The 13,578-nt window shown below is 33.2% G+C and overlaps 2 protein-coding genes across 2 annotated transcripts; both read right to left on the reverse strand.

Annotated features, from left to right (window-relative positions):
• Positions 1–82: 82 nt before the first annotated feature.
• On the reverse strand, positions 83–4,043 carry LOC110415858 (non-specific phospholipase C3-like). Its single transcript, XM_021427615.2, has 4 exons — positions 3,151–4,043; positions 1,092–1,498; positions 765–935; positions 83–682 (listed from the first exon to the last, which is right to left on the reverse strand). The coding sequence occupies exons 1-4, from the start codon at positions 3,780–3,782 to the stop codon at positions 351–353; spliced, it is 1,542 nt and encodes a 513-aa protein (XP_021283290.1). The 5' UTR covers positions 3,783–4,043; the 3' UTR covers positions 83–350.
• Positions 4,044–8,644: 4,601 nt separating this feature from the next.
• On the reverse strand, positions 8,645–12,385 carry LOC110415151 (non-specific phospholipase C4-like). Its single transcript, XM_021426696.1, has 4 exons — positions 11,413–12,385; positions 9,626–10,035; positions 9,359–9,529; positions 8,645–9,279 (listed from the first exon to the last, which is right to left on the reverse strand). The coding sequence occupies exons 1-4, from the start codon at positions 12,045–12,047 to the stop codon at positions 8,945–8,947; spliced, it is 1,551 nt and encodes a 516-aa protein (XP_021282371.1). The 5' UTR covers positions 12,048–12,385; the 3' UTR covers positions 8,645–8,944.
• Between the last annotated feature and the right edge of the window lie 1,193 nt (positions 12,386–13,578).

The following is a 13,578-nucleotide window of genomic DNA, read 5'->3' on the forward strand; positions in this document are numbered from 1 at the left end:
CTGTCCGTTTTAAGATTTTTCATATTACCGTATTCTCTAACCATTATTAGAAACAATATAAACATACTCTAAGAACATTGAATGTGCCAAATAATTTGAATCTTACAATACATTGATTACAACAAATATTATAAATACAAACACAGTTACATGAATAACGGATATGGATTTATGACGTATCCAAGAAAGAACAGGAGACTAAGCCTTTTTTTGGTTCCCACAAACTTGTTACGCCCTTCAAAATTAGCTTGGGCAAGGCTAACTTGGTATCAAATCTCCACGTAGGAAAAACAAATGCAAACCCAAAGTTTCATTAACTTGGCAGATTGTGACAATCATGGTCGTTTTTATCAGCTATCACAGACCAAACAAGAGAAGACCTTCTGCATGAAAGTTTTGGTTGTTGTCCTAGTAGGTTGGGCGTCAGCCGAAACGGAATCCCCTGCTCCATTAATTCCCTTTGCTTTCTGGCCATCATCATAGAATTTCTTGAAGGCATCTTTAACGTACTTGAGTCCAGATGAGACTGTCATGTTCTCAACAAGTTTGAATGGATAAATATCTTTCAGGTGATCTCCATTCAATGCTGCTGCTGTCTGTACTAATTCTTCCTGAAAATCGCTTAGTTTTGAGGTTTCTTTTGCATCAGTGTCCCTCATTCTCACAGGCTCAGGCAATGTTTCTACACTCACAACGTACTTTCAATTAATTATGAAGGTCGAAAAACTGTAGGAATATGAATAAAGGGATTTTGGTTTGCTCACCTGGACAATCTGTTCTTGGGCTGCTTCTATTCACAACAATATCAAAGGAGCCAGCCCATGCATCACGCTTTGTTAGAAATTCTTTCAGATTGAAAATCCTTTTAACTGTCGCTGCAATCGAGGAATGCTCGAACTCGGATGTAGGATCTGGCCCTGATGGCCTATGCAACACTGAATATTGATGAAGCAATAGCTTAAGTTAAACCATTTACTTTTCTATTCAAAATATTTTGTTTTTACTTAGGAGATTGATTTAATAAGAACAAGCAAATTACTGATAACTTGCATTAGTGCACAGTAGAACGCTGCGGGAAAGTTGGGACTTACCTGTTCCACGCTCAATCCAGGGAGAAACCATAATGGCTGGAACCCTGCAACCAAGGCGATCAAACTTGAAGTTATAAGGCTCAGGACCAAGGATATCATCAGGACTAGGGACTCCGGTAGGCGTGGGGACATGGTCATAAAAACCACCATGTTCATCATATATAACCAGGAACAAGATTTCGTTCCACTGGGGACTTGATCTAAGTGCCTCATAGATTTCTTTTACAAGCTTCTGGCCCTCTGATACATCATGAGAAGGGTGATCATCATTTGCAGCAGCTGTTAAAATGTCAAAGTATCTTGGTTCAATCACCACATAGTTAGGTAGTTTCCCTTTCTCACAGTGACGCTTGAAGCTTAGATCATATTGATGGAAGTTGTCCACATATTTCAATTGCCTAAGGTTCCTGGAATTTGTCAATAAGGAAATCATTCAATCAGTACAAGTTAACGCAGGTCAATACTTTCTAGAATCTAATTTACTTTACTTTTTTCTTTTTTAGTTTCACTGTGAATTTTGGTAACTGGGAATTCATTTTTCTCGTTTGTGTAAGTCAAATATTCTATTCATAAGGTCTACCTAAAGCATAGAAATCCATTTACATGAGTATAAAATAAATTTCAATTACTTGATGTAATTTTTATAAAGTTTAATTACATTTTGTTAAAGTACAAGAATTTCCTATGGGAACATGGCATGAACTGCCAAAATTTTAAAAAAATGGGCACCCAAAAGCCAAGGAATGATCTTATAAACCAAAACAAAAGAAATACACCTTCAACCAAAGAAACCATTAGATATCTTTTGGACAATTTGGAATTGGGTGTACACATGATTAATTAAGCTTAAACCAAACATAAAAACCAAGTTAATAAAAAAAATGAAATCTTATCATCATTCATTCCTATGATATATGGACAACAAATACACATTAATTATAACTACAAAAAGACATAAACAAGTTTAAGAGATAAGATCTCGACCTTAACTTCTTTTAAGGATTATTCTTTATTGTCAAATTGTTTAAAGATTCTTTTAACGTTATTGAATAGGGCAGGGTGTCCCACCAGATAAGACCAAGTTGTGAATTATTTGATTGGGGTAGCTTCACCTAAGTCGGTCCCTGTCTAGTGCTTTCCGCCTGCTATTTTAACCTTTGTTTGAAAAACAAAAGTGCTGTCCCAGATAAATAAACATGTTTTATTATCTCAAAAGAGAAGATAACAAGGGGAAAAAATGTTCTCATCTTGGGGATGCAACCAGCTCATTATTACCAACTACACTATGGTCAACTAGTTCTGGCCAGTCAAACTAACACAAACCCATCAGAAAATTGGCAATTCCTAGTTGGTACCAAGAACCAACTAATAAACCAAAGCAAGGAAAAACAAAAGAAAAGATAAGACAAGACAAAATTAGAAAAAAAAAAAAAAAGATTAAGATCTATGCAGTAAAATGTAAATGGCCTACCAAGCAGCACTATCATTTAGATGAACACAGAGAGGTGAGTGGTCGTATGATCTGTTCTTTTTCCAATATAAAATTAGTGGCCCTGTAAATAGCATGGGATGCTTGAGTAGTCGATTTTTCTTTATCTTTCCTGTTTGTACAGCTGACTAAACTTTTGGACAGTAAATTCTATTAAATAATCTTATACTGTAACCCAAAGTGGAGTCGGCCATATCATGACCTTACTATATGCCCCCACATCACAATATAATCTGTTCGAACCCAGATATTTTGATCTGTCAGATTTCATACTCCTACCCTATGAGCTGTAAGCAAAGCGTCACATACATAGATATAAAGCTTTACGCTGTTATTTTTACAGAGCCAAAAGAACTTTGTTTCCCATCTATGACTTCAGACTTCAATGTCCCACCATGGCGGCCGGCTTTTGACATATTATGACATTGTCGTTTTACATTTAATTATTTCTCCTCTTACTCTCTCTCTTTCTGTCTCTTTCCTAAGCAAAGTAGTCATACAGCATTTTAATTATATTTTTGAATAAAACTTTCCAAATTAAAGTTTGAAGAGCAGTGAAGTTAATTTTACCTGTAAAACGCCGTAGATGGAAAAGATTGATAATAAATCCCAAAGCTATATCCGTTCTCTTCCAAGGATTCGAATATAGTTTTTTGCGGAAACCCTTCGATGAGCTGCTGTGTATTATTGCTCATGGCCCCATTCGACGTAGCTGAGTGTACGTAAAGCCTATTAGGCTGAGTCGAGGCCGGCAACGACGCAAACCACCGGTCACACACCGCGAACTCCGTCACCAACTCCTTAAACACCGGCACGGCCTCTGGTTTGAACCCTTTCATGACAGTCTCCGACAACCCTGCCTTCGTGCGTTCAGCGTTTTGTACAAAACCATTCATTTTTATCTCCGGGTTCGGATCCGGGTTGTTGGTATCCCATGTTTTGCCTGATACTTGCTCATATATGGCTTGGAAAGAGTGGTCAGGGTCAGGATCAACGTAGCCAGCGGTGTCCTGGAAGGTGAGTTGGGCGGAGTTGGGGTCGGAAGTGGAAATGGGGTTGGATTCAGATCCTGTTACGCCATCGATTTCTGGGTTTAAACTTTTGAACCAGCCTAACATGTGGTCAAAGGAACGGTTTTCTTGGACCAAAACAACCACTGTTTTGATCGGAGACGAAGTAGCAGAACTTGCTTCAGCTACCATTTTCAATGGTGTTGTTCTTTTGGTTTTTCTTGGGTTGGGTTTGAACTTGCTTAATGTTATTGGAACATATAAATAAGGATTTGCATTAAGGTAAGAGGACAGAAATGGAAGTTTCGGTTTAGGAGATAAGAATTTGAGGGCAAGAACACTATGTTTTTTGCTTTTTTTTTTTTTTTTTTCTGTTTGTCGATAGCTTTGTTTGTGTTTTATCTATGTTTGAAAATCGTTGTATTTTTTTTGTGTCTCAGCCATTGAAATGTAAAGTGCATGTTTCTCACATGACAGTGTTATTTTGTTTATTTATGTTTTATGCAAATTGCTTTCAATATCGTCTAAATTATCCTTTTCCTTTAATTGGTTAAATGTCACTACGACTTCAGCATGCCTTCAAGGGCAAAAATCTTTGTAATTAGCAAGGTGGACTTTTAAGACTCAAACTCTATAATATTGAGCTGAAGAATTAATCTTGTTTTAACTCAACTTGAACATTTAAAATTTTGAGTGGGACTATAGTAATAGCTTTCATAGTATTTTTCTTTTCAAATTCAATTCTTCAAGTAAAGAATACATATTGGCTAAATCAAATCAATATTCGAGCGGCTTTCCTAACTTGATGTAATTAAATGTTAGTGTAAAAATTGTAATAACAGAAAATTTCATTTGTATACTCATTACACCATATTTAAATTAAATAAAAAGTGATAATGAAAGCATGACAGAGGGTAATACTCATTTATTTACAATTTGATCCAGCTTCTTATTAATCTCTAATCATGGCACATTAGAAAAGGTGGAATTAGGGTATCATTATATAGCCGCACATGAAATTTATTGTTCACCCCTTTGCATTTGAATAGCATGGAAAATGTCTCAATTCAATTCCCTACAAAAGAAAGTGTCTTTTCTTCTGTTTTTTTATGAATCCAACAAGAAAAATGTGATTCAATGAATTTGCAAAATCAACCAATATAAGTATTTTTTATATATATATTTTTCTAAAAAGTATTGGTCCAAATTGATGGCAAATTAACTATTGTTCCAAAATTAACGTGTTTATGAAGCTTAATATGGTAATTAGCAGGTAAAACAATTCACAATCATTGCTAAATTAGGTTGTGCAGGAATGTGATGCGACTGAGGATAGTTTTTTCTTTAAAAATATAAATCAATGGAAATGATAGCAATAGACTCAGAATCTGCAATCTGCAATCTGCAATTGGGTTGGTTATGGTAGTAGATTTGAATCAACATTTTTGTAACCATTGTCAGTTATCAATACGAGTTATGTATTATGTTCTCTACTTATACTCAAGGCTAAATTAAGACTTTAACTAGCATTATGTACTCTAACCATTTCATTAAATCATTATCAATTTACTTTTTTTAAAAAATAGGAATTGTGCTTTTTTATTAAAAAAAAAATTAATCAATGCAAGTGATTTTTTTTAAATGAAAAATGCATATACTTTTTGGACAAGTAGTAATAGTGGCAAAGTGGCCAATCGAAAGATGAGATGTAATAAGAACCTAGCATTAGCATTATCTTGTAAGTACTTAATAATTAATTAAATAGTGTATGGCTCTTGATTTATAAAGCATCACGCTAAGAATCACAAAGTTTCCACGTACTTTCTTTTTCTCTTTAAATGAATTAATTAATAATTGCCTGTCATCAATCATGTCTTATAATAATTTTAAATTATATAAATTCCACGTTATGCTAAAGAACAAATTAATAAGCATATGCTTATCGTGTAATTTGGGTTGTGAGTGTAATTGAAAATTGGGAAATGGTGGTCCAATTGTATAATGTAAATGACAAAAGTCAATTGTGACAGTTGAGAACTACTGACTATTGGTGAAGAATCACAAAAAGAAATTATTGTTAAATAAAAAAGCATAAGGACAGCTAGCTTGTGGACTGATTTTTAAATGCACTAGCATTGATTGCACGTGACATAATTAGCATTATTATTTTTTAATACACTTTATAAATTTATCTTTTTTTTAAAAAAATATGACATGTTTTGAAAAAGCAAATTAACCTTTTGGGATTGGCTAATATAATTTTTTTTTGAAAAATGATAATTTCATTTCTTCATGAAATATCAAAATATTATAAAATGAGAAAAGCAATTTAAACAACCAACACCATTAAACTTCTTTTAATAAAAATTACTTACAGTACATTAGTCATATTGACGTGGCATTGATCGAAGCTAACTTGACATTGACCAATGTTATCATGAGATTAGCCAATGCATACATGCAATTTTTTGGTATTTTAATGGTTAAATTCTGAATTGTAATCCCTGTGTTCTACCAAAATATTAGACCTAGTTCTTACAATATATACCAAATTGTTGTATTTAGTCCCTTTCAAAATTTATTAAATCAATTCAATTGTTAATACTGTTGAGTTTTTCTATTAAAGTTGCTAACTAAGCAGCCATCAATACTGAGATGACATTGATTATTGCTGACATGTAATTTCTAAACATTAATAGGACCACAAACAATAATAGCTAAATAAAAATCTAAAAAAATTAACAACAATTTCTTGGACTAGCTTGTGCAAATCTCCTCAAATTTTGTTTCAGATATCAATTTGTTTTAGTTTCTTTCTATACATCACACAATTTTTTATTCTCTTTCACCTTTTCCAGATTCTCTCTCAATCATAATTACTATTTTTTAAGCTTTCTCATGTTCTCGCTCTCTCTCGATTATTTCTCTTTTCTTCTGATTCTCTCTCTACATTACACAACTTTTAGTTCTTTTATATTCCTATAGCAATGGGGTTATGAAAAGCTTGATGCAATTTGATTAAATATGTATCAATTCTTACATCTCGGTGAAGTTGTTAATTAGTTTATTTAATTGTTAATTACCATTTGATAGAGTGTAGGTAGTAATTTCATAAATTGACCTTCTCAAATTGAAAAGATTTGGAGGAAACATATGAATCTCTTATGCAAAGGATAATTAATCATAAATATGGAATATATTTTTGTATATGGATAAATAGAGGAGGGATTAAGTACTTATATCAGTGTAAAATTAATTAGCTTTTTACTTTTCTACAAGTTAATGTACAACTATTTCAACAAACTAATCATTGGATTTAACAAGTTACTCTTTCTCGTCGTACATGAAAAATATTTTATATTTTATAATATCGGTTGAGAAAATTGTCTTTTTTTAATATATATTAATATTTAAAATTTTGTTCTTATTAAATAAATAATTAAACATTTTTTGTTAACTTGAAATTTGGTATGCATAATTTACATGAATAGACTATGAAATTCAACAGTAAGATTAACTAACTATAAATATAATTAAAATATATTTAACTATGCTGAACCGGATTAATGGGAACAATGAATGCCACAAGTGACTACAAGCAGAAATTTAAGAACTTAATTTTTTGTGGATGGTCAATAAAGACTGAAGAGGTGAAAGAATTTGAATATAATGATTTGAAACTTAATTTAAGTGATTCATAAGATTTGGTATTAGATTCTTTTGCATCTCAATTTTTTTTTTTTGAGAGGCTTGTAACTCAATTTTATGATCTACCATATCAATGGATTATATACTGAATTGAGTTTCTAAAGATGATACTTTTGCTTGGCCTATTATAAGATTACGTAATTTCTGAAGAGTGGATATTAATGTTGAATTAAACAAATCAATCAAATCATCACCATTATTTAATTCATAACCTTGGATTCCATAGAAAGAAAAAACCAAAATTTCTTCTTTGCCACGATGTCCGTGTCCCTAATGCAACGGCGAGAGTGATGCATTGTTTTTCAATTATCACAGCTCAGACAGGAAAAACATATGTATCCTGGAGCAAAATATTTGGATCTTGACTTTGCCAATACAGCAATCACTAATGCAGATAGGCTGGAAATGGTCACATCTCCGTTGCCCCGTAAGGCACATCAAGACTGCAAATTCTTTACCAGCAACAGCCTGGATCACTTCTAGACATACAAGAATTTCTTAGAATAACTTACTCACAAGCTCCCGGTTTCGATCTAGGAAGAAATTAATAAAAAATATAGGAACCTGGTTTCAACTGTCAATCCTGGTGTCAATAGTTTGAAGTAAAAGCCTCCATGGGAATCATATCTAGTAATGAAAAGGATCATTCCACTAGGGCTTTGAAAACAATTTTTTTTTTTGATAGTGGGTGCTTTGAAATTTTAAAGTATTTGTTAAACCATGTTGTCCAAGCATGTAGCTTGCAATGGATGCCAATGGGAATATAATTTTCAGAAGCAAATTAAGGCAATGGTATGGAATGGAAGTTAAGCTTGTAAAGTAACCAATCAGAAGAAGAATTATGAGATAAATGATTATGCATGTCAACTGTTTTTCTTTTTCCCCTACAACACAGTTGTCGTTCCTCCAAGGATAAGATAGAAGCTGAATCTCCTCTCCTTTCTTGGTCTTGCTCGATGCTACAATTTGTTTATCGTTTTCCTTTTAAACTTTCTTATGCTATGCATGTATGTTGCGTTTTAAGGTTTTAATTAGGATTAGCAAACAGAACAGCGAATAACAAAGAAGTTCAGATTTGTATTATGATAGAACAAAAGAATAAACTTAAGTGTACTTGGCTTATAACATATATATATATATTTTAAATTGGATTAAGTGATTAACGTTAACATAAAGAACCAGTACCACTGCATATTGACGTACGCATACAGCAATTGTTGTTCCAAGACAAAGTGGCTGAAACTCTGGTCTTTGATTTCTCATGCCAGTATTAAATGATTGAGGTGGTCGTTTTTTTGGCCTACCTACTCCATTAATTAAGGTAATTAAAATAATCTTCTCCATAACAATTAAGCCCAATGCCAGTTACCGTTTGATAAAGATTTGGTTTACAAACTAATAATTTCCATGATGATGCAATTTGTGGTGAAACACTATACAAATGCAAATTACACATTATGCTACCTGCACAGTATATCTTGAATGTACAAACGGGATACTTACATTATTGAATCAAACAAATCAAACAAATTGTCATCATCTTATCCTAATTCCTAATCAGCTAGAGTGCCCTGAAATGTGATATTGTCCCTAATGTCCAAGACCAAAGAAAGATTTCCTCCTTGAAATTAAGAGATGCAGAGTTTTCAATTATCACAGATAAGGCAGGAAAACATCTTGCGAACCACAGAATTGGAGTTTGACCTTTGAGGCAGTTCTCCTAAGTCAACAATCTCAGATTCATCTATTCCCCTTTCCTTTGCTTTTTGGCATTCATGGCGGAACTTCTTGAAGGCACCATCCACATACTTAACAGCCATTGCCACTGTCATGTTCTCCACAAGCTTGTGTGGATAAATTTTCTTTTTATGGTCTCCGTTCAATACTGCTGCCATTTGTACTAATTCTTGTTGAAATTCACTTAGCTTCGCCGTCTCTTTAGCCGCAGCATCTCTCATGTTCACCGGTTCAGGTAATATAACTGCAATATATACACCAGTCTCAGGTTATCAATCCATGAATTCCTTTAAATCTTGGGGATCGAGGCCTTGTTTGTTTACCTGGACAATCTGTTCTTGGGTTCTCTCTGTTTATAACACCTTCAAAAGTGCCAGCCCATGCGTCACGCTTTGTTAGGAACTCTTTTAGATTGAAAATCCTTTTGACAGTTGCTGGAATTGATGAATGCTCAAATTCTGAAGTAGGGTATGGCCCGGAAGGCCCATGTATCACTGCAAATTTCATTAGCAACAGTTAGTGGCTGGCATCCGGAAGTTACAGGTTAAACAACAACATTAATTCACCTTATCCAAAAGACTAGACTTCACCTGTTCCTGGTTCAATCCAGGGAGAAATAAAAAATGTAGGAACTCTAACACCAAGCCTGTCAAACTTGAAGTAATATGGTTCAGGACCAACTATATCATCAGGGCTAGGGACACCAGTCGTAGGAGTTGGAACATGATCATAAAATCCACCATGTTCATCATATGCAATTACTAACAACATTTCATTCCACTGGGGGCTAGCTCTTAGTGCCTCATAAACTTCCTTTACAAATTTTTGGCCTTCGGAGACATCATGGGACGGATGATCATCGTTTGCAGGCACTGATAACAGGTCGAAATATCTTTGTTCAACAACAACATAGTTTGGTAGCTTCCCTTCTTCACAATGCTTCTTGAAGTGTAGATCAAATTGATGAAAGTTTTTCAAGTACTTCAATTTTCTAAGGTTTCTGTCAACATAGAATTAATTTATTCTATTAGAGTTCAGAAAAGCAGGGGAGTCTCCTATATCTTTAATGTCCTAATCAAAGATAAAAGCAGAAATCATGCAAACCTGATCTAAATAAAGAAGTAGATTGCCAATTGTTTGTACCATTATGCTAATAATTATAAGAATTTACGAATCAAATCATAAAATTCATTTTAAACTGTCAAATTCATGTGCCTATAATTTGGAATAGGCAGAGGAATAGCAAATGAAAAAAAAAGGAAAAATCAAGACTTTCAAAATTTTGAGAACTATCAGCTGTAAGGTGAGCATTTCTTTTCATTGTATTTGAAAAGCAATTAGTATATTTTGCCTTCACCACACGCTAACTATGTTGACTATAAAGAAGCCCTCACAACACCTAACTTGGTGGCTTGAAAATACCTCAAAAGCAAATTAAGGGCCTTTTTAATCACCACTTCTCTTCTCCCCTTTTGTTTTTTGTTTCCATTTTTCAAATGTCAGCCTACATAAAAGTTGCTAAATTGAGAAAGTTGGATTAAGTTAGAGTCATTTCTAGTTTATGTAATTTTGAAGTCATGTTTAAGTTATTTCGAATTCATACAGTTTTAGAGTGTAAAATGTTGTCTAGATTTGAGTCGTTTTTTATTATTTCAAATTTAAATTGTTACCTTTTTAAGATCATAATATTCCACATGTTAATTCTTCTTAAAATGTCATTAAAAACTTAAATATTGCACTAGGACAAAAAAAAAATTCTCTTATTAAATTTTTAATTGTATAACATATATATAACATAACTTATTTTTTCGACACACAACATAAATTAAATATAGAAAATTTAGTATTTAGAACTTTATTTTTCAATTTATCCAATAAAACTTGAGCATTACATCATTCAAATCTCCAACTTTAATTTTAAAACTAAGGTTAATAATCACAAATGTCAATTTGAATAGATTCATGGTCTATTCCAATTGAAGGAAATGATAATTTTTCTTCAAATTGCTTATTTCTTTCTTCATTTATTTAATTTTTCTTGACAAAGCATCAACCTTTAATCAAGACTATAATTTTAATCTTCAATAACACACTTAATAATCCTTAATAAAATTGATGGAGGTAGCTAATTAAGATTAATGGAGAAGGAGTGTAGCCAGGCCTAACCACCCCATCCATCGGTCCACCCCATTAAGGGGTGACCCTCGGCCGAAGATTTCAATACCATGGCTTAATTTGTGCCTAAAGAGTTTATGAAGTGAGGGCTTCCTTTTAGCCAAAGGAATTTTAATGAAACATGCACACCATGTTAGATGACAAGCTAATCATTTAAAGCAAGAGAATAACAATGTGGAAAATTTGTTACCTACTTAATTACCTGAAGAACAAGGTAGATGGAGGGTATTGATAGTATATCCCAAAACTCAAGCCACTTTCTTCCAATGACTCAAATATTGTCTTTTGAGGAAACCCTTGGATCAGCTTCATTGTGTCATTGCTTGTAGACCCATGTGATGTAGCCGAGTGCACGAACAACCGGTTAGGCTGCGTTGAAGCGGGGACCGAGGCAAACCACCGGTCACATATGGCAAAGTTCAATGCCAGCTCTTTGTAAACCGGTATTGCCGTAGGTGTAAACCCTTTCATCACTGCCTCTGCCATTCCCTTTTCGGTTCTTTCTGCGTTCTGAGCAAAGCCATTCATTGTTGGCTCATGGGGTGTATTAGGGTCGTCATCAGAGCTCCAAGGCTTGCCAAATACTTGCTCGTAAATGGCTTGGATGGAGTGGTCAGGGTCAGGGTCAACGTACTCGGCATTGTCTTTGAAGAAGATCCTGGATGAGTTCGAGTCTGATGTGGAAATGGGGTTGGATTCGGACCCGGTTACGCCATTGATTTCAGGGTTGAGAGACTTGAACCAGCCTAGCATGTGGTCGAATGAGCGGTTTTCTTGGATCAAAATGACTATGGTTTTGATGGGATATGAAGAGGAACTGCTGCTCTCTGAAACCATTGTTTAATTGTTGTATGGTGATGTCTGCAGCAATGTTCTTGTGGGTTGAAATGGGTTAGGTTGTGAAACATATATATGTATGTATATACGTGTTTATATGTAGATAAATACAAAATAAAAGAAGAAGAAGAAGAAAAGACAAGCTCATAATTTCCATGTTTATTGGAAGTAGATTAGCTAGAGGCATATGCTTTTTCGTTTTAGAAACCGACAAGAATATTATTCCTCATGAAGTCTTAGAAAACGTGAAATTTGGGTTAATCTACCTTATCTGGACACATAACATACTATTCTTTTCCTCTTCTAGAAAGTGAAAGAAATTTATTCCCTTACGAAAGATTCTGAGGATGACGGATTTCTGAGAATATACTTTATATCCGTCCGCAAGAAGAGACAATCTTCACTTAAATTGAAATCAGTGCTATAAGCTCTAATAAAATTCTTCTTTACTACTAAGGGTTTGTTTGGCCTGGAACAATGGAATAGTAATTTTCCTTTTATTTTTAAGCCTTTTTTTAAAGATGCTGTTTGCTTCATGGAATGGTCTTGAGAAATTTGAATAGCTATTTCCGAATCCTCCTTTAATAATGGTTATTTCAAGTGTGGAGGAATAGACAAATATTTTTAATTTTTTTAAAATATTAATTAGATCATATTTCTTATGCCAATTGTTATTTTTATGAACCCATTTATTTTCTCTATTGAAAAAACTTTTTAAATTATGATAATCAAATTAAATGTTTTTGAGGCTATATCTATATATATATATATATATATATATGTGGTGAGCAAATGAGAAAGAAAATGGGAAATTACTTTCTTTTTACTAGTTTTTGAATCTTTATAAGTTATTTTTTAATTTTTGAAAAGATTTTTATAAGTTATTTAAGTTAAGACTTTAAAAGAAAATAAGCTAAACACCTAGATAAACCATTAAACTATACAACAAAGGTCAATTAAGTTCTTATCTTTTATTGTGTTTAATTAAGTTCTTGAAGTTTTATTTTGTGTTAAATAAACCCTTCACACTAACTATTAATTAACTTTCATTAGTAAACAATATAATTGTCAATTTAATATCACATCATTTGTCAGGTCACATGTTAATGTGTCATTTTGATATCATCATTATCACATGACAAATAACGTGACATTAAATATGACTTAATAAGATTTAATTTTTTTTTCATTCACGACACATATCTTAAAATGATTGACTTAAATTTTTTTTTAAAAAAAACTAAGCTAATTGCTAATCAAACTATTCGGTTCCTTCCCAAATTAATTTACGGTCCAAAACAATTAAATCAAACAATCAGTTTTGTCTATCTGGAGGAGCAGCATATACTCTTTGAGCTTATTCTTCAAGATGGTGATTGACACATCTTGTGTGATCCACGCACCTGGTTTCTCTTCATTCTCGGAATCCAAAAGATTCAGATTTCATTGCTTCAAAGAGAGATAAGTGTTCAAAAGGTGAAGATAAAAACGGATGTGAGCAGTAAGAGCAACCTTTGAGTCCATAGATTGT

Source organism: Theobroma umbraticum, unplaced genomic scaffold (assembly GCF_002168275.2).
Source record: "Theobroma umbraticum cultivar Fairchild unplaced genomic scaffold, ASM216827v3 scaffold_147.0, whole genome shotgun sequence".
Classification (NCBI taxonomy): domain Eukaryota; kingdom Viridiplantae; phylum Streptophyta; class Magnoliopsida; order Malvales; family Malvaceae; genus Theobroma; species Theobroma umbraticum.

What these genes read in the sequence shown, in the direction of transcription:
- LOC110415151 (XM_021426696.1), bottom strand. Translation starts at nt 12,047, where the DNA reads ATGGTTTCAGAGAGCAGCAGTTCCTCTTCATATCCCATCAAAACCATA. An exon ending in CCATCTACCTTGTTCTTCAG is followed by an intron (nt 10,036 to 11,412) that starts GTAATTAAGTAG and finishes CTATGTTGACAG; the next exon opens with AAACCTTAGAAAATTGAAGT. An exon ending in CCCAAGAACAGATTGTCCAG is followed by an intron (nt 9,280 to 9,358) that starts GTAAACAAACAA and finishes TATATATTGCAG; the next exon opens with TTATATTACCTGAACCGGTG.
- LOC110415858 (XM_021427615.2), bottom strand. Translation starts at nt 3,782, where the DNA reads ATGGTAGCTGAAGCAAGTTCTGCTACTTCGTCTCCGATCAAAACAGTG. An exon ending in CTGGATTGAGCGTGGAACAG is followed by an intron (nt 936 to 1,091) that starts GTAAGTCCCAAC and finishes ATCAATATTCAG; the next exon opens with TGTTGCATAGGCCATCAGGG. An exon ending in CCCAAGAACAGATTGTCCAG is followed by an intron (nt 683 to 764) that starts GTGAGCAAACCA and finishes TTGTGAGTGTAG; the next exon opens with AAACATTGCCTGAGCCTGTG.